The sequence below is a fragment of the Cinclus cinclus genome, chromosome Z, assembly GCF_963662255.1.
Source record: "Cinclus cinclus chromosome Z, bCinCin1.1, whole genome shotgun sequence".
Classification (NCBI taxonomy): Eukaryota; Metazoa; Chordata; class Aves; order Passeriformes; family Cinclidae; genus Cinclus; species Cinclus cinclus.
In genome coordinates this window covers 21,263,098-21,284,187 of record NC_085084.1, presented here as the reverse complement: position 1 = coordinate 21,284,187, position 21,090 = coordinate 21,263,098, and the positions used below count along the sequence as shown (strand labels likewise).

The window sequence follows — 21,090 nt, the reverse complement described above, 5'->3', positions numbered from 1 at the left end:
CATCCTCACTGCTGTCAGACCCTGCCCTGCTGCCTTCTCGCTGGAACCTGCCATCATCCAGCACTCTTCTGAGCACTGGGACCCACACCGTGAGCGGAGGGCTCTCTCCATCTCTCTCCCCCTGGGACAGCGCTGCCATCACCCCCAGCCCTCCTGCAGCTCTGCTGGACCCGCCTGCCCCCAGCACCGGGAACTGCAGCTCAGGGAAAAGGTGCCTGCAGCCAGAAAGGACTGGGACTGAGTTACTGTTCTGTTTGTGGGTAATTTCATAGCTGTTGTCGTTCTTGTTTTGTCTTGTTAGTTATACTAGTAAAGAACTGTTATTCCTATCCCCATATCTTTGCCTGAGAGCTCCCTTAATTTCAAAATTATAATAATCTGTAGGAAGGAAGGATCACATTTTTCAGTTCAAAGGGAGGCTTCTGCAATACTCCTTAGCAAATATTAGCAAATATTCCTTAGCAAATAACTGTCTTTCAAATTAGGACAATGGGCACCTTGTATATCAGTGGAATTGCCAGCCTGATCTCTGCCAGGCAACTGCTGCAGAATCTTGAAAATCTGCTCAGCTGCAGTTGGTAATCACTGGAAAAGGGTAGCATTAGGTGAAGAACTGATGTAATTTTAGAAATCTGCTGTTTTACAGTTACACTTTTGTCCCTTGCACATAAAGGAATAGTGTTTTACTTTGCCTTATATAACCCACACAAATTTAGGTGGTTTCCTAGCCACCAATAGATTTCCCATAGCCCAGTGAGAAAATATAAAAAATTGGATGTGCCAAGCAAAATTAATAAAACAAATGAATTAATAGTAATAAAAAAAAGTTCCAGCCACAAACCAATATAAAACTGTTCATGGGCTTTTCCTTCTTATCTGCAGGAGTTTTTGAAAACTAACTAGTGAAACTACCGTGGATATTTATGGGGTGCAGAGGGAGATGAGAGAAAATTATTCACAGTGAAGCACATGAATTTCATATTTTCAGCAGATGAAAATTCACAGCTCAACTTCTGGAATGAAGGTTTTGATCAGGAACTGTCCTACGTGTTCAGGCTTCGGAAGCAGAGATGTTCCCAGTGCCTCCAGGAGAGGATGTTTGCAAAATACATTTGAATCAACTCTTTTGCTTCTCTGTTGCAAAAAGTGTCAGTGGAGCTGATGGTTTCCTTGCCAGGATAATGACAGATTTCCTTAAAATTCTGTCTGTTTGAACCCAGTTCAGAGAGGTTATCAGCTGGCATAAAACCTGACAGCTGAACTGAAGTTAATGAGCAGCTTCAATCTTGACACAAGTGTACAGTGCACTTCTGACAGTTTATTCTCTTCACTGCAACAAGGGAATATGTGAAAGAAAACTGTGACCTAGGTCTCTGCTCAAAAATATGAACCTTTGACTTCATGGTTGCTGTGTGAACACTGATAATTAAATGTAAGACCTGCTCTACTCCTTTGTGTGCTGGAAAAGCTGTTCAGCTCTGAGACGAGCCTGGGGACTCAGGTCTGTGGTTAATTTCTGAGGGCTGCCCTGATGATTCAGGTGCTGGGCAGTGCAAAGAGTTCTCCAAGAATATGAACTTGCAGGTGTATTTATCCCTGTTTCTTAATAGCATTCTAAGAGTTTTCTGGACAGAGGGATCTTTGAGTTGTGATTTATTCTGGGAGAGCTGAGAACTGTAAGGCAGAAAGTGTAAAATATTGTAAAATATCGTAAGAAAAATGGGTAGACTGAGGGGAAAGAAGGGATGTAATTTCCAAAAGGCAGCAGATCACTGCTTCCAATTCCACTTCAGCAGCACAAAGCAGCCGTAAAGTTGTTCCACATGGAGTCACTTCATCCAGCATGTTCTGCTTGCTCCCAGTAACATGGCTAATGCACTGTCAGGCAGGTGAAATCCTTTTCAAATTACAAGCAAGCAAAGGAGAGCTGTGTGGCTGAGAACATGTTCAAGCTACCAGTGAGATACCAAAGATTTCTGGTTAGAGAATTCCTCCTGTCCTTCCATTCTGAGTCTTCAGTTTCTGGATGAAAAGCTATCACAGATTTCTACAAGCATGTAAGGGCTGAAGGAGGAAAGTTAATGTGGCAGCAACTTGAAGTGTAGATAGTTTACCATCTTCAAAACTGTAATGTTTAAAATCCTTTTTCTTACAAATTTCTTCTGTTCCAGCTGCTGCAGGTTGAAGGTCAGTCCTCCTACCCCATGGCTATTGTCCCCCGGGTGCCAGTGCTAAACACAGTCCTCTGCCTAAACCTGTAAGGCAGGAACAGTGCTCTGTGCTTTCCAGGAAAGGAATAAACAATGGGTTTGTGTTGTAAAAGGTTCATGAGTTAACTGGATGAAGAGGTTTCCAATTGTAGGTTGTGGAACTGTCTACTTGCATGGTCCTCATTTCTTCAACACCTTATTTGCTATTTGCTTTGGGTTCAAGAGCTTCAAATGAAGGTAAATCAGAGGAAATTTTATGTTACTGACAGATCCACACATGGGAACAGAAAGGGATTTTTTTTCTTTTTGGGATCAATGAGGAGTGTGTTAAACATAAAGAGTAAACAAAAAATTACAACTGTATTTGGATACCCTGGCCTCTTGCACAGTGAAATCTAGACATTAATATTTGACTTTACCTGGTGTTCAGTCAAATCTTAATTCACTCAGTGAAAAACCACTATTTCTTCCAGAGGACTTGGACTCTTGTCATCCCTGAAATCCAGCAGTGGATTAGTGCAGGATCTCTGCCTCCAGGAAGGTGAGCCAGACTAGCACTCTCGTCTCTGTAGATCACAACCGCTGTGACTTTTGTGAACAATGATAAACATTTTCCATGCTGCTAAGCCAGCTACTCAATGACCTTCCACCTGTCAGGTGGTAGGATCAGCTTATGAACCTTCACTGTTCTCTGCTACTTTTTGCCAGTTACTTCAGTAACTTCTTGTAATTCTCCACTTGCATTATTTCTTGCAAGGGTCTGAGCCCCACCTATGATGCAGTTGCTATCTCTGGTGATGGTCTCACTTTCCTTTTTCCAAAATATGTTATGACATTTAGGTATTTAGGTAGTTAGCTTGACAGTAAGAAACTGACACCATAGATGGGAAAATGCTAAAACACATTAATTCCTTTGGTGCTTGAAGATCAACCTTCATGACCTGCACCACAGAGAATGAAGACAGTAGGACTTTCCTCTCTTTCACACCTACCTCTAAATTCTTTGGATCAAACAATGAGGGGAGATGAAGAGTGGCCAGGGCAGTTAGTGACAGCATGAAGCAATGTGTATGTGAAGACCTCAAGCAGTGAGGGTTAGTATGCAAAGAAAACAACAAGATAATTGTTGGCAAGAAGGCTAAAAAAGCATGTTTTGTTGGGAAAGGAAACTTGATTTGCAGAACACTGCAGTGTATTGTCTGAAAAAATGGGTATCAGAATGGTGCAGATCTGAGCTGGACAGTTTCTGAGCCTCCAAAGCTGTAGCTTTAACAAGAAATCTTTAATGAGGTGATGGGGAAGCTGAACAAGTCAAGTGTTCACCACCATAAATTGCATGGGGAAGCTAAAGAAGTCAAGATTTCACCTCCATAAACTGCAGGTGCCTTTCATTCGTGTATGAGGCAGCTTTGCAATTCTTTATTCTGGCCAGAGCTTGCTGCACAATTTTGTCTTTATCTGAGAGCTTTTCACTTTGCTCTCTGTGACACTGAAATTTCTTTTGAGTTCAAATCTTTCACTGACTCATTAATACTCAGAAAATACACCATGTATTAATTAGCAGGCTGTGATGTTGTGAATCATGACTTTCCTGCACCCAGTAACTTCCTTCACAGAAACACAAGCTCTGTAGTTTCTTCTTTTAATTGTAAAAAAAGCCTGTACTCCTGTGCTAATACTAAACCCCATGGCATCAGATTCTTTAAAGATTTCTTTAAATTCCACTGAGTTTGTAACTGTGGAAATTGGGGTGCACAGGGGATTAGCTTCACCTGCAGATGCAGGAGCTTTAGCTTAAGGCCATGGGACGTAGCATGCTATAATAGGTCATGATTCTGGTCCTTGTTCTCAGTTGCTTTGGAATCAGACACTCTTGAGATCATGCTCCTAGTTCGTGTTTGTGATTGGACCTTTGCTCTCGGATACCCCTATGTGTTGTCAAGTTTGCCACAACCCTGAGTCTTTGGAGGTTGCCCTCGTACCATGCAGTTTCTACATTTGTTATTTTCACATTAAAAGTTCTTTGTTTTTCAGCAACTCCATTGTTCCTGTCTCTTTGTATTATACCCAGATTCCCCAGCTGGCCCAGTTCTGTTATAGCTGCCCACAGTGGTCATATATATAACTTGACTTTTTGCTATATAATTTGATGCATATTTAAATAAATGCTATTTCATTATCTATTTAACACATAGGTTCACGTGGTGCCCTTTATAATGATTCATTTCAGGCTGCTGCTGAAAGACCACAGCACTAATTTCTGCTAGTGTAATTCCTATAAAAATTCCTTTTCAGGAAGAACATTTACCAATAAACACACAACAGTTATGGCCTCATTCTAAAAATTGCTGAACTCAATGGAAAATATAATTAAAAGAAGGAATATTTGAATCATGCCTTTAATGATGACAAAGGCCTATAGAGTGGCTTTACCTTTCTTTGATTTGGTGTTGCTAAAGCTCATCTGCAGTTACTTGCCAGTTGTGTTCCTGGACAGTTTTAATACAAGTAACACAAAGTATTAAACTGGTATAATGAGGGCCATAAGGCCGCTAAATTAACTGAGATGCTCATAAATTAGAAATTAACACTGAACCCTCATGTTTTATATATCTAGATAAAAGTATCTGGGTGGTTGTACATACTGAATTCCTGATTAACAAAACCCCAGAAATACTTTGCCTGGATCACTCAAAGTGCTTAGTTTTGTAATAAAAAGATGGGCATTTCATACAGCAAGTCTTCAGGCACTGAACTAGAAGAAGATTAGAGATTTCTGGGGACTAATCCAAACACACACCAAGGCTGTTCAAAGGGCTTGCTGGGTGGGAGTTGCCAGAGTGACTGTAGGTGTCTGCAGTGTATTCCTTGGGGCATACACTTAGGGAACTTTTTTTTTTGTGTGAGTTTTGGAAACACCACAATTCATGGTAGAGAGAAGGGGCAAGTCCAGGCAATGGTTTAGGTGATTTTGTCCTGAAGCCAGTGCCTTAACAGCAGCCTACCTGTACAAACTATAACTGTAAAGGTATAGTAAACTGAGTAAATAAAATCTTATGTCTTCATTGTAGGCATGTAAAGTTGGGAGAGAGAATGCAAATTGCTGGTGATGGGTCCCAGAGGAGTAACCCTTGTTTTGTTAAATGAAGCTAAATAGATTCGATATTTTATGTCAAAATACAACACAGAAAGGAACTTTGCCACTGCCAAGGGGTGTTTTTGAAGGTAAAGTGATACAGAAAGTAAAAACATAACCAGAGTAAATGAACAGGCATGGCTACTCAAGTGTGTATTAAAGATGGAAAAGAAAAGCTGTCAGCTGTCACTAAAGTCACAATGGGTGGATAGCACGAAAAAAGCTCATTAAGTTGTTGAAAGAACAACACTTTTTGCAGAAAGGAGGTCCAAGTGTTGGACCACCTTATGGAAAATTAGCCCCAACTCCTCTCCTGCTGCTGCTGTTTGCTTCCATCTTGGCATGTTTGAAGTACTTCCTCTGCCCTAGGGACTTCCAGGATTCTTTTGCCTCAAATAACCTGAACTACTCAATACACTCAGAACTTCATGGTGCATCTCCAATATGTATTCTTGCATGAAAAAACCAGAAAGCATGTCCCTGCTTCAGGTCTCCATTGCCACTAAAAAAACTTCACAGTCTGGGGAAATCCCACAGAATCACTTGCCATGAGTTGTTTTGCAGAGTATAATGCTTTCTTTCTAGGACTTAAGAGTGGCTGTACCAAAAAGTAAATTATATACAACTGAGCAATGTGGTGGAGGGTATCCCTGCCCATGGCAGCTGGCTGGAATCAGGCAGTTTCTAACATCTCTTCTAACCCAAACCATTCTGTGACTCTGTGATCAGACCATTCCCAAGGCAGGCTCCTGGTCCGCATGCCTGGAGGAGGGATATCTGAACCCTGGAAAGAATTCAGCTCTGGTTGAATAACTGGGCTGCCAGGCACTTTGAAAAAGAATACCATTATGAAATTTTTGTGCAACCTAAGAGGTCACATTAGAAGGAAAAGTGAAATAAGACTCTGTGATTGATGAGAGAAGGAATAAAACTAGATTAAATGATAAGAACACAACATTTATTCTCTATCTCTCTCTCTGTAGACAAGCTTCTAAACTTCTTCGGCATGTAACTATAGATAGCTTCTTAAGAGGGATTCAGGACATGGATGCATGTTCTATCTGGGCAGCCAGCACACTCATCCTGTACCTATTCCCCTGTCCTCAAACTGGAGGCTGAACATGTTCCAGGGCCACAAAAGCTGTATTTGCCAGTTTCCACTTGGCAAGAGATGATGGCTAAAACCTGCACAGTTAGAAAATGAGGGGGGAGAAGGACCTGTGGCCCAAAACTGCCCATTTTCTTAGAAGAATTAGATTTTAAGGTGGCAGGATGTTACTTCAAGATCTCTACAACCTATTGGCTCCTGTTGTGCCTCCTAGGAAAGGGAGCAGCCAGCTTTGATGAACACTGCAGGAGTGTGGCTTTAGTAACCCACCCTGGTTAAGATTCTTATACAGAAAATACATAGCAAATTCCCCAAATTCATGACATATTTCAGGAAATTAATTCTCTTTCATCTCACTGCTTTCCTTCTGTTCTGATTCCTGTCTCGCTGGCTGCTCCTCCTTTCAGCAGCTTGATGATATTTCTATATTCTCTTCTATATCATTAGCGCATTTAAAGGTCCAACTGAGATAGTTCTAATTCTGTCCTTCCAGATTGTTCACAACCTCAGATGGGATTTGCCATTTATGGCTGACAGCCTGAAGAAATTACATGTCTTATATCACCTCAAGAAGGCTGCTCTTCTATTTTGGGCTTTGTTTTTTAAATAAATTTCAAAAGCACAGTATAAAGGCCACATGCATACTGAAAGCAGCAGAAGGATGTTTAGATATGTATTTAAATTAAAAAGGTTATTTCTCCCTCCTGCTGCCTTCTTTTTGAAATGAGTCTCCACTGCTAAAAAGAAAGAGGTAAACATATCTGGGAAGAAAAACCCAAGCCTAAAATCTTTTAGTCACATAAAAAATGCTTTAAGTAACCAACTAAAATGTGGTACCTGTAGCTGTGTGACTGTTGTGACCCAAAGATTTCCTAAACCTAAACTTTAACTCTTAGAGAGAACTCTGAATAGCCACAGCTCAGACTCTGTGTGAGCAAAGGTTAAACCAGTCCATTTTCTATTATAACTACTCTTTCAGAGTAAGCCTTTGGAAGCAAATGCATGAATGACATACACAAAACTATTCTGCATTTCATGAAATGGCAGGCAGTCTTCTTCTTTCCTGAAATCTGTGTTGTCTTATTCCCACATTAGGAACTTGCAACTACTCAGAGGCTTAGATTTATTCCATAAAACAGGGAAGTGCTTTTGTAGGAAAGACTAGTAATCCCACTGTTGTAATTAAATCACTGAGGTTACTAACCAGGAGTCATAGCTATTTCCTTTCTGGACCAAGATCTGTGTCTGCAGCACCTGACATGCTTCAATGTTCTGCACTAAGCCTCAACAGCACAGCTTTAGAATAATTTAATTTTCCTTGGAGCTGCAGGAATTTCCCAATACCTGTTTGAAAAACTCTGCACGTGGTCACAATAATAATGCTGAAAAATAGAATGTAATCTGATGCAATTTGATTTGATGGATGAGGAGACGCCCATGCAAAAAGTAGAGGACTAATCTCATCTTCAAACCAACATTGTGGCTTCATACAACAGTGTAACAGAGATAACCCTGGAACAGGGGAAATTCAGCTGAAAGCTCTCATCTGCTTCTTCAGAATTTTTTTAAGAAATCACATATAATGGTCTTTTGTGCCTTATATTGATGAAGATATTCATGTAATATTTATGATATTTTTTGCTGGGAGTGGAATGGCAGATTATTAGAAGCAATTTGCTTTAAGCCATAGATCAAGTTTAGAGTGCCTTGGGTCAGTCACAAAACTGTTTTTCTTTGTTTATAACATTTTTGGTAGAAACCATCCAGTTAACATTTCAGGGAGTGAGTCAGGCACTGCACTCACGAAGTCAAAACTGTCTGGTCATTAGCCTGACTGCAAGGTTTCACTAATGAAACAGATGGAGCCTGGCATTTGCTGTCTGGAGGGACACATGCACCCTTTATTCACAAAGTTTACAAAAGCAAGATGCATGCCCTGCTCTTGTGTTATTGAAGTTACTTTTTTACAGTGGCACAATAACCTATCAGTTCCATCCCTTGAGACAAACACATGGTGGATGGTTTCTGTACAGCAGTTAGGTCACGAGTAGAAAACTGTGGGTAATACAATCACACCAATCACTGCAGAAAGTGTCACATGAACAAGGGAAATCTACTGCTGCTGCCATCATGTGCCCTGGAGTGACTGCTGGGTGCTGGGGATGCTCTGGTGTCACCTGCAGTCATCTATTCTCTCTACAAGCCATTCTGCCCCTTGCTTTCCTGATCAGTACTTAGTAGCAAATAGATTAAGAATAGTCTTAAATTCCAACGGAATACTCTTTGGGAAGGGGAGAGAGCAGGTGGAGGAAATTCTGCGAAGTCTGAGCTCTTTGCAGATGGGTTGTCTACAACACAGCTCATCTCCTCCCATGACGGCTCCTCAGCAAAAACAACACCGAAAATCAAATGCTTGACTACTTGCAAAGCTAATTTCACTGTTTTGAAGCATAAGGCAGGATTTTTCAAAGTATTTCAGTTCTGCTATGTTGCAGAATTCATGGGGAATTTTGCCAGCGGTGCCTTTGCCAGGAGGATTATGACCAGTGAAATACTTGAAAAATCCTACCTAGAGAGGATCAATGGTCCCATCTTGATCTGTGCAGTTATTTAGTTTAGTAGATCTCAGGATGACCTGAATCAACCAACTGATTTAAAAAACTCCCATCAAAGGGAACTTAGCACTGAACTCAAAACCCTTAATCTGCATGTAGAACCCACTATTCTTCTCTGCAGTGACAACACCAGAATACTTCACCTTTCTCCTCACCTTCAATATTTTAAATTCTTCCCCTTACACTATGGGCGTTTAAAGATCCTATCTCACTGAACTTTCCTCCTGAAATGCCACCAGGTTGTAAGTAATTGCAACCACTGTCTTCCACAACGATCACTCTCTGTTTTTCTTAGAAACCATAAATTATGCAGCAGTAAATTTTGAGTGGAGAGATAAAAAAGGTTGAGTTTGTAACAACAAACATGCTTTACCTTTGGGTCATGTATTCCAGAGAGTTCTTCATAGATTTTCTCTCCCACCATGACAGCAGCTAGGTTGGCTGTGTATGTTGAAAGACAAAACAAGCAGAAAATAGCCCAGAGATTCATTAAAAACCTTCCAGTCCAGCACTTCGGGGGTTTGATGGCAGCTGTTCTTCCAAACAGGATCGCATAGCAGACATTGAGGGCAGAGGAGAAGGAGAAGACTTTGTTCCTGTTCCTCCCCTTAGGGGTCATTCCAAAAGGACTGTTCCACTCATACAAGGTGAGGAATATAGCTGTGATGTGAAGAGCAACAAATATCCCCAGCCACATAGTCCAGTGAAGTGGCCACATAAAAGCTCCAATAGGAGCTGCAGTGTCTTTGGTCCTCACCAGGATCCCCAGACTGGTTGAAAAGAAAGGGCTGGTGAAATCAATCACTTGGCTTCGGGCAGTGTTGATGCTGAATGATGTCACTGCCATGTGAGCTGTACCAGCAAGAAGGTCACCTACCAGCCCTGTCCAGTGGCCGTTCTTCCAGGCACCATATTTTCCATCCCCAACAATGTACAAGTCAAAGTCAAAATTCATATCCTCAGCCAGCTTCTCCAGCAGGTCAATGCAGTAGCCATAGCAGCACTTCTTCAGCTCAATGGGAACAGTGTCATTACCCCCTTGGAGGGTTTCAAACAGGTTGTCCAGCACACCTGAATCATTGGTCAGTGGGTCCAGGCACAGCTGCCCTGCTGGGCAAAGACCTTCATCATCTACATCCCTTGTGAAGACAAAGGGATGCTCAATCAGAGTCACCACCCTCAGGTGAAGCCGGGTGGGGTGTTGAAAGTGACTTTCATGTCTCTGTGCCTGTTCTGGCCATATCCCATAGTCCATGATGATCTTGCCTTCTTGCCAGCTCCCCAGGCGTGTCCACATCAGGTTCCCGACAGGGTCATGCTGCAGATTCCAGATGAAGAAGTTATTTTCTGAGCTGACAATGGATGAGCCCTTCACCTTAATGTGGCCACTGAGACCATCAAAAGTTGTGTTGGCTAAAAACCTGTTGGAGGGAGAAAGCAGGGTAATCAGAAGCAGACAGCTGAACCATAAATTGATACTGAAGAGAATAGAAGGGTATGTTGTTAAACACCTGGACCATTAATAGCGTATAGATCCTACAGCACAATGAGCTAGCCACATAATTTATGACTAAATTATATGGGGATGCTCCCTATCATATCCTAATGCAAATGAAAACTCCTTGGGAAAGATGCATTTTTTTGCTTACTAGAAATGAGTACAAGAACAGTAATTTTTTCAGTTACCTTTGCCTCACAAACTGAAGAAACACAGGTGAGTTCTAAGCTGAACTCACCAGATCTGCAGTCATTTTCCTAGATAAAAATATATATGAAAATGGAAGAGTGAAAATTATATATGAAATGTCCCTCAAAGAAAAATGCATTAATCTCAGTAAGATTTAGCTTACATAAGAGGGGCTACTGAAGTGCTGTCAACAGCTTTCAAGCACTCTCAAGCAAACCAATCTGGATTCAAAAATGCAAATTTTGGACTAGCAATTCACTGTTAGACACTTCAGAATAAAGTAAGGGAAGAAAGATGATTGCTCTAGGACAGTCAATTTTAATTCTTACAAAAATAAACACCCGAAAAAGCAGTTTTTTTTCTAAAAAGTGCAGAAGTAATGCTCTTAAAAGCCCAGTGCTTCCATTGAAGCAGATCTCATGAAGTGTGCCAGTTTTGCACTGCACATTTTGCATTGAGAATTCTGGGCTTTTACTATTCCAGGTGCTGACAATAAAGTTGTGTATTTCATTTGTATTGGAAGGCAATGCTTGCTAGTAGCTGTCCTCCCTGCCTGTTGAATTCAGCTTCTGGCAAGTCATCATTAAAGAGGCTAAGAACAACATGGATAAAGGAGCTGGGAACTCAGCAGGAATTAAGTGTTTGAAGTAGAAAATGCTTTTTAGTGTGAGCACTATGACCAGCTGAACTGCACGCTGCTTTGCAGCGAAGCTGCTATGCATTTGGCAGGGGTTGCACAAGCCTTACAAAAGTGTTTCCATTAAAAACAACTGAGTTAAATTGCTGTTAATATGGTGCAAGGCAAGTCATGCATTCTTCTTCAGTAAGAGGCATTCAAAAGACAGAATACTAAGCTGTTGTAGCAAAATATAGCACTTCACATTCGTCCTGAGAATTGAATGAAACTAAGTGTTGGAAAAAGTATAAAGGCTGTCATTGCAGCCTCAATAAGGAAGACATACACTTTTAAATAGAGTTAACTATTTATCAATAGTTACAGAGGATAAAAAATAACCTTAAATTGATTTGAAAAGGATAAATCAATTGCAAGTGTGTGCACATGCATACTTCTATCCAGTCTCTACACTTTGATTTGATGACTTTTGATGATTTTTTATGGGGTTTCAGCTGTTAAAACTCTGCACTCTTTAAGTCTCAAGGTCATATCAGTTTTAGCCCTTTGCAAAGGTAAATTTATGAAAGTAAATGCTTTAGTTTGGAGTATGGTTATGTGTGTGGTAGCTTTCTCTGAGGCAGCTTCACATATTTTGCTCAGCGTCTTTTGAGTAGGTTGAGTTTGGACAAAGATGATATAGACAATACTCTCAAAAGGATGTACATCTGTACGTGTGTTAGCCTGGGTCTGGAAATCATGCCTGAAAAGGCAGACAGGTGTTTATAAACGTGTATAAACTATAAATTCAGTTTTCATTTTTTAAATCCTTTACCACTTAGTCCAGTGCAAAAGGCCACCATACCTCCACCAAACAGTGGTATCTGCCACTGTTTGCCCACTCCTTCCCTCCTAATCTGTGCTTCCTATCTGATGGTGTAACTTCCCTGTTTGTGTATGTAAACACCATCAAGACAAAGTTTATGGGAACAGGCAATCTTTAGCACTAAAGGAAGGTTTATGTGCCAATAAACTTGTTTGGGATTTATCTCTCTATTACTTTTATCTCCCTCAGTCTCTGTAAAAAATTGCACAACTTCTTTACAAGCCTTGCTGGGCATACAGGCTGAAGCCATCACGGTGACAGTAACAGTAAAACCATTCCATGTGTCTAGATGGACCTGCATGTGATTTTTTTTTTTTAGGAGTTGTGCACAAAAGACTGTTAGTTGTTTACAAAAATGCCAAAAAAATGAGGGAGACAAGTCCTCAGGTAGAATAAGCTTACATAGCTTTCATGAATTTGGACCCATGTTGCTAATGCAGCACCACCTGGGCATGAGAATGCTGCAAAGCAGGTGCTTTAGGAGTAACTGAAGCTGTGGTATAATGCATTACATTCATGTTCGAAAGGTGAAACGAGATCAGTGGAATTAATGCATGTGTTCTTTGACTTGAACAGTACAAGTAAGCACACCCAAGAGGGCAGAACAAGCCCTCTGTACCTGTCCTGCTATTATAAATAATGTGATAGTTGGCTCTTGCAATTACGGGACGAACATTATATGTATGTTAAGGGAAACTTTACTGATATATAGTTATGTGTTTGGGATTTGTTCTTTATGTGTCCTCTGCTCTCCCCATAATCCCCTCACCCCCCCGTGCAGTTGCCAAGGGGCAGCCTTGGCAGCTGGGATATGTAGAGAGAGGGCATGTACCTGCTCCCCTTGCATGAGGTATCTGGGAGGAGGGAAGGCTTGTTACTGTCACCAACACCCAGTGGGTTGCCCTTTTTCCATTATTCAGTCCTTTTTTTTTCGTAGTGACAGAACATGAATCAAAATAAATTATGGGAACCATGCTGGAGAAGCATTTTAACACTTTGTTTCATATGCAGCCAGTTGTGGCTGCTGAGCATTAGCATGCACTGTGAGCAGGACCAGTAAAACTCCTTTACTCGGTAACTTTAGGAAACAGATCAGAGGCTCGGACTACACTACTTAAGCTAGAAATCTCCAGTGTGAATCTTTGCGAATTACAAGTGTTGGGTACTGCACAGACAAGCTGGCAGTATCTGACTACTGTTTCAGAAGGGCTACTGACAGATCTGTATGGAAAGACAGCTGGTGCAAATTTCAGAAGGTGAAGGGCCAGATCCTCAAGTCAGACAGCTGAATGAATTTTCTTGATGCTGTGTCAATATATGGGAGCTGACATTCTCACTGACAGTCTGTGATAACTGCATCAAGGCTTTATCAGAATCACTTCTGTTTGAATAATGAGTCCAAAGTGTGTGACTTGCTCATCTCAGTTTTGTTTCTCATGTGCTTTGTTACAAGAACAGCTCCTTAGATCTTTAGCAGTACTATCACTCTCCAGCAGAAGTACCTTTGTAGTACATTTAAGAATGACTTAATGATATTATTTTCTCTCAAGCCTGATGGCTGGGTCATTCCACCTCTCATTTTGAAAAGTTTACTGGAGGCAAGAACTAGAATTGGCAGGGAAAAAGAGAAGTTCTGGGGAGAACTTTCAGTAGCCTTGCAGTACCTGAAGAGATTCTAACAGAGCTGAAGAGACTTCTTTCTGATAGGACAAGAGGGAATTGCTTCAAACTGCCCCAGTGGGCAGCATTAGATAGGATACTGGGAGAAAGTTATTTTTTATGAGGGTAGGAAGGCCCTGGCACAGGCTGCCCAGAGAAGCTGTGGCTGCCCCATCCCTTTAAAGTGTTCAAGAACAGGCTGGACAGGGCTGGGAGCAACTTGGGATAGTGGAAGGGGTCCCTACCCATAGGAGAAGGTGGAATGAGGTGATGTTTAAGGTCTCTTCCAACCCAAACCATTTTGTATTTTTAGGGATCTATGAAATAGCAGTCTGATGAAATTAGACAAGAAGTTGAGTCAAAGCTCTAAGAACTAATTGAAGCTGTAAGACAGGATGAAGCTTTGAAATTTTAATGCCTTGTTCCATAAACAAGTATGTTCCTCTGAGCAGGCAAGAATAGATGAAGGAATCAATCTCATTTTAAGAGGAATGATGGACAGTGACTTACAACAGTAAAATCTTCAGGTGGTTGTACATCTGTATCCTTTGCCATACACTAGCTCATAATTCTGCTCCTGGGTACACTTATATGTCTGCACAGCCAAAGTATGAGATCTCCAGCTGTGCCAGAGAGTGTGGCTGCTGTTCATCCACCCTTTGCAGAGAGGGGAGGTGGAGGTCTGTGCACTGCTTCTCCAGCATGCCCTTCTCCATGCCCACCCACGGCAGCTCCAAGGCTTCACACCAAGACAGATGGGTTCATTCAGACAGAAAAATGCACTCATTAGTAAACAAGCAGTTAAGCACCAGCCAAAAGTTTCATCTTTGGAGGCTAAAAAAGCCTAAAAGCCCTGGTGAGACAGACCAGGTTGGTCACAGTGAAGCCACTCATCAGTGTGTCACAGCTGAGAAATTAATGGCACCACTCAGAGTTAATAGTTATGCTGATGATGCAGTTACTTAGTTATGCAGTCAGGTTATACCTCAGTTCTGGCCGTCAGGTACCTGTCTTGCTCATACACTGCAAAAACAGCTTCACTGATTCAGGACAAGGGTTTCTCTAATCTGTTATTTTCTCTTTAACAGGGAAGCAAAGCTATACAAGCAAATGTACAGGAAAAAAACAAGACTAAGCACACAATCCTTTCTTCCAGTTCCACAATACCTTTACTAATGTGAAGGGCAAAGAAATTTCACAGATGTGAAATTGCATATTTTCTCCCAAAATGTAACAAAATCTAATGGTCCTCTGTAGAGAGCAATGATGATGGATTATTTTTCATTGATACATTTAAGTGTTTTATTTAGTTTCCCTTTTTCTTTATCCGTTCTAGAAACCTCAAAAAGCTTATTCATAAAAGTTCTGCTCTCTTGTTACTATAAGAATCCTCCTGCTGACTTTTACTTTTCAGTTATCATCTAGGTAAAATACTCAGAAAAATGAGGCAAAATAAGCATGGGGTATTGCAAGTTGGTCCAGTGTTTATTTCCTAAGCCTAGTTTCACTCTTTGGAGACAAATCATTTTTGACTCCAAACCGATGAGTGGACTAAGGAAATGGGGTCTCAAATAGTTGTGTTTTGAGCAGTGGTGTTAATATATTATTGTGCAGACATATCCAAGAAAAAGTTACATTTTTCAAAAAAAGTTAAATACAAAAAGCCTGAAGGACTTTTATCCTAACTACATCCAAAAAAATCTAAGTTTTAACATCTAACCAGATATAATGGGGGAAAACATGCAATAGCTGCTGGATGTAGACTTAAGTAATGAATTCATGTAGTTAGCCAGGACATTTTTGCTTGTTTTCAAAAAGAACCATGCAAGTTTTCTACTCATATGTTAAAGCCCATAATATTTCTAGACAGGAAGAACCAAGTAGTTTTGGGAATAACTTCTATGTAGAGACATGCAGCAGAGACAGCACTTTGTACTTCTGAGTGCTCTCACCAGAAAAAACCCTCTGAGGAGATGAAGGTGCATCTTTTTCCTCTATTTTCCATGGAACCATACTATCATGGACTACTACACATCTTTATGTTTTCTAAGGGCTTAGACAATGCAAATATTCTGTGTTTTGTACATTAAAAATCTCAAAGAATTGACAGTAGCCCACCTTACATGAATAAATATAAATACAAGTTTCAGAGCACAGTCTGTAACCCAGCCTGTGTTTACTATGTGATCTGTACTTCTGTGGAACAGTGTCTTCTTCTACCACAATCTTGAAATTGTGGCTAAGTTAAAATTTCATTATCCGTCCAGAAGTAAAGAAGCAGGAGAAAATACTGGAATTAATGTGTTTGTGAGGGAAGGTTAGCAGCATGAGTCCTAACCCACAGAGAAACGTGGGAGGGAATAGAAAATTATTTTTCTTGCAATACAGCATAGATTACCTAAGGGGGGAAAAAAAAGAAAAAAGGTAGAACTTACTTTGACAAGTACTGGCCTGAAGAGATATTCCTTTCATCCGTATCCATGCAGTTCACTGTACTTGGAATGAGAGCCAATTCAGGCTGGATCGTGGCAGCTGCTGCCACAGCCCTGGCTATCAGCTCCATGGCATCCTGCACATAATGCTCGAATACCGACTGAGTTGTCTTGCCATGAGCGATCAGACCGAGGGGCAAACCTTCTGTCCTCAGCTCTTCCACATTCTGTGAATCCCCAATAATCCAGTGCAGCTCTGGAGGCATCACACCAGACCGCGTGGTTACCTCAAAAATCCTCCGTGTTTTCTCCATGTCACACCCAAACATCACCATGGTTGACGTCGTGTCTTTGACGCTCTCCAGGTAAAACTGCAAGTAGCTCAGGTCACTGGTTGAAGTGAGGTTTGCTGTAATGTTTATAATGGACCCCAGGTGGAACTTGGAGCTCTGTTGTGTGAGGAAGAGAAAATCTGTGATGTTCCACTCCTCCTGGCATAGCATCAGGCTGAAATTGTACCAGTTGTTCATTGCGAGAATCGAGAAAGTGACGTCAGCATCAGAACTCAGTGAGTTTTCTAAACTCATGTGCAGGTGAAGGGGGTTCTGTAGTTAAAAAAATGAAAGACAACGATCAGAAATATACTGGACACAAACTAATGACTCTGATTGTTACACACTCCTTTAGTTCAAAGTAGCCACCTGCCAATCAATGAGAGGAACAGGAAAATTTATACCCACCCAGCTTAAATGGACTGTGATTCATGGGCTTCCTCTGCTAGTTTGACTCAAATGCAGCAGTCATTAATGAGCCCATTTCTGAGAATAAGTTTTTCTTTCCACTCATTTGTCGTTTTTAATTTCAAAGCATTCTCAAGCAAAGATTTCCCTGCACCCCTAACAGGGATATGAGAAGTATTTCTTTACTGCTCAAATTCAGCCAGACCCATTTACAAATGGATGCTGAAAAGTCCTTTGATAAATAAAAAAGAAAAAATAAAAAAACTCCTCAGTTCTTTTTAGTATACCTCTTTTTTTAGTGTGTGTGCTATTGGGGGATCTTTTATAGACATATGAGTAACCTAATAAAATGGATCACAGTCTACCATCAAGGCACATCATGTACTGCCAATGAAGCAGTACAAATTACTGAATGCACAAGAGGCTAAAATATGTAGACTGTGATTTCTGAGCTGGAAAACATTTGATAAATAAGCATTCCATACTTTTTTTTTTCATGTCATTGATGCTATTACAGAATTTAACCCATTATGTTTCCCAACACCATTGCCCTTGGCTTTGTCTTTTCCAGAAAAGGACGGAGGATTTGAGGCAAACTTCTCTGTTCTCTTAAGGTGTGTAGTTATTATTTGATCATTCTTTTACCTTACTATCATTCGTCTCCTTTCCCTGGTCTTAAAAATTAATTTTTATTTACAGTTTTAGTAAGCCAGGAAAGAAGTTAAAGAATCCAAGCAATTTCTGGGATTTGCTGTGAAACAATTCTCTGCCCTACAAACATGTTTCTACCAGGCTTTCAGACAGCATATTATATATTACTCCAACTTTTGCTTTCAGTTGAGAACTTCCCTGTAGCTTTCCTAAAGAAGTTGTATCACTTTACACTGGCATTTGATTCTATCCAGGAGACTGCCCAAAAAATGTCATGCCTCTTCCAGTGCATCTTTTTGTCTGTGAGATCTTTGTTGTGACTTTATGTCAGCATTTGTCTGTATTCATGTCCACTGAAATCGTATATTACAATACACAAGTACCTGGATTTTATCTTTTTTTCATTATGTTACTAACACTTTAGGTCTGTTCATCCTTCGCTTACATCCTCAGTAATTAATGCGCATTATGTGATGGACCAAACCTTCTCAAAGTCGATAAAAAAAATAATTTTGGTTTTAAAAGTACTTCGTTGATAATAACAGGCTCAAGTTTGCATTGGATCTTAGAATTCAGAATAATATGATAATGAGTCAATTTACACTAAATAAAACCCTGGGCTCTCCAATACAGATGTAAGGAGTGAAATGACAAAAATAAACCCCACCCTGAAGAGCTATGTATCAGTTACAAGCAGCAAGCCCTCATTGTGTTAATTTGCAGTTGCATTAATGCATCATCTGTTTTCCAGATGGTTTAAATTCAGAGCTTGATATAAAGAATGCCAATTGAAGATGTTCACAGTTCTTTTTGTTATCTCTTAGGTTTGGTACCTGTGGCCCTTTTTTTTTTTCACCAAGACACAGGAACAAGCTAAATAAACAAATCACTGTCCACAATCAATGCACATCATATACTGTCAGCAAGACAAAGAGGGATGACTCTTTGATAAAGGACAAGTCAGTCAGTACACAAGGAGCTAACCTGTGCAGAATTTTTGAATTCTGAGCTGGAAAACATTGCCTGGTAATTAAAATACATGATTAGTTCAGGAGGGAAATACAGCACTGTGCATAGTGGGTTTGGGAAGCTGGCTTGAATGAACTAGTCCCTGCAAACTGAATCACAACAAACTTTTCTTCTGAGGTTATGAGAAAATTAGGTAAATTAACTCTAGTTTGTCTCTCACTGCAAATAGATGGGAATAGAAAGGATTTGCCTTGTACTCTTTATCCAAGATTAAGGAGAAGTACAAAGTTTTTACACAATGATCACATCCTGTCAGCAAAACTCCGCAAGCTTTAGTGAATTTGAGTGTTAATGTGAGAAGAAACGAGTTTGTCACTATACACAGAACCACACTCTGTGCACATACAAAGGACAGCATACAACCTGAACATATCTGCTCAAGGAGGAGCAAACACCTTCAGTATTTCAGAAGGATAACATCCCAGTACTATGGCTATTATGGGATAGGCTCAGGGATCAACTAAAGAAATCTAACGGGTGCAGAAAAACAAACCAAGAGTGATAAATGTTTGCAGTAACAGCTGCATCCATACTGCAGCATCAAACTGCCCAGGAAACAAAAAACAAACTGGAGCTTTTGTAAAACTTACCTTGTCCTGGGTCTGGTTTTGGCACCTGACAGTGGTAAGCTCTCTCATACCTTGCACTGACTGTTAGGGTCTCAGCACATTTGGGGAGTAGGAGTATCCATGAATATCCCAGTAGGGATAAGATTGTGCAAGCACTGGCTCTCCACCTCACCCAGAAGGTTTAGATCTTTGAAGATCTGTGTGTCTTCATGCCAAACCCAGTGCACATGTGCAAGTTCACAAATGCAAGACTGCTTCTGTTCCTCTACAGAATCATTATTCCTGTATTAAATCACTCTGATGAATATCCACACCCGAGGATTACTGGGCATTACCCAGGGCCCCCAGGTACACACTGTCCAGAGAAAGTGAAACTCTGCCTCAGAGCCAGAAAAATGGAAGTAAATTTAATCATCAATGCAGGTGAAGGCAGTTTCCACCTGACTGGGAGCTCCCAGGTGCAGGGTTGGGCTCTCCTACAGAGCCACATCCACAGGACTAGTCCTCACGAGCTCCAGCACTGTGATCCCTGTCCCATGTGCAGCAAACCTGGATGTGTCAGTGTGGTCCAACAGCCTATTCTCATGCTGAGACACTCCTCCTCCCTGAACAGAGATGTTATTTGGGATAACCTGGCTTGGACTGAGCCTGCCTGTAGAAGTGCTCTTCAGAGACCACCTGTGCTTCAGCTATCACCTTCAGGAGCCCATAGATGCACTGACAACAAACACTTATCATCACTGTGATTTATTAGCTGCTAATTCCCTGCTAAGGTACTTGAAAGATAAACATTCAGCCCTGAAAAAAGCAGCAGAGTTTTCTCTGTCAGGAGTACTGGACTACAAACTTGTCTTTAGATTTTTTCTGAATCAACAGCGTACATAAAATTTAGTTGCCAGGCATTACTTCTGCTTAGGGTTCAGCTGATTGTCTCTGCACATCATGAGAACATCTCTGTAGGTGTTGGGTAAGGAGAGTAATCAATGTTTCCTTTGTACTGGGACTGAGGGAACAACGGAATGCTTCTTTGGAGATGTTTGGATTTAATGTCTTCCTAACTACATTTTGAAAGGTTTATTTGCCATTTGTATGTTGATTGCAGTTGAAGAAAAATACACAGAAGCCACATTTCAGTAGAGAGCATCAGATATTACAGTGTTCTTAATGCTTATACATATTTTTTTTGGTCTCTCTTTAAAGTCAACAATTACTGCTTTTTAATGAAGAACTGCAAATTATTTTTAAATCATTCAGTAGTAATTGCTGAGACAGTGTAATTTCATAGCGAAGGTTTCTGACAACTGAAATGATAATTTAGATATGCACAACTTTGTAGTAATCATGGAATAGAGATTTATGAGATTTCATCTGTGTATTGAACTCTGCTCCACCCTTATTAAAGTTCTTGGGCAAACTCCTTCTTTACCTGCCTTTGAAATTAGTAGAGTTTGACTATTTCTAGTTACTAGTTAAAGTGGCAATTAAATCTCACATGGAAATTCAGTTTAAATGTCTTTAAGTTTGACTTTAAGCTGCCATTGAAGATTGGTGATCTGCATTAGTTTTTCTTCAAAATACACAAACAGATAATTGAACCTTATTTGAATAATGCTGTTATCTATTTTTAGTAATATGTTTACATAGTGCCACTAGCAGAAACATCTTCTTTGTCCGCGAGATTTTTTTTTAATTGAATTTTTTTATTGCACATCACTAGCTCCCGTTTTATAAAACAGCCATGACCACCCAACTTCA

At 40.5% G+C, this 21,090-nt stretch overlaps 1 protein-coding gene across 1 annotated transcript in view; it reads right to left on the bottom strand.

The window, feature by feature from the left end:
- Window positions 1-21,090, bottom strand: part of GRIN3A (glutamate ionotropic receptor NMDA type subunit 3A) — a 77,008-nt gene that overhangs the window by 34,544 nt on the left and 21,374 nt on the right. Inside the window, exons 2-3 of the mRNA XM_062513543.1 lie at window positions 16,350-16,951; window positions 9,443-10,490 (exon numbers count right to left, since the gene is read on the bottom strand). Of these exons, the coding sequence (XP_062369527.1) occupies window positions 9,443-10,490; window positions 16,350-16,951 (1,650 nt within the window). The remainder of the gene's footprint in view (window positions 1-9,442; window positions 10,491-16,349; window positions 16,952-21,090) is intronic.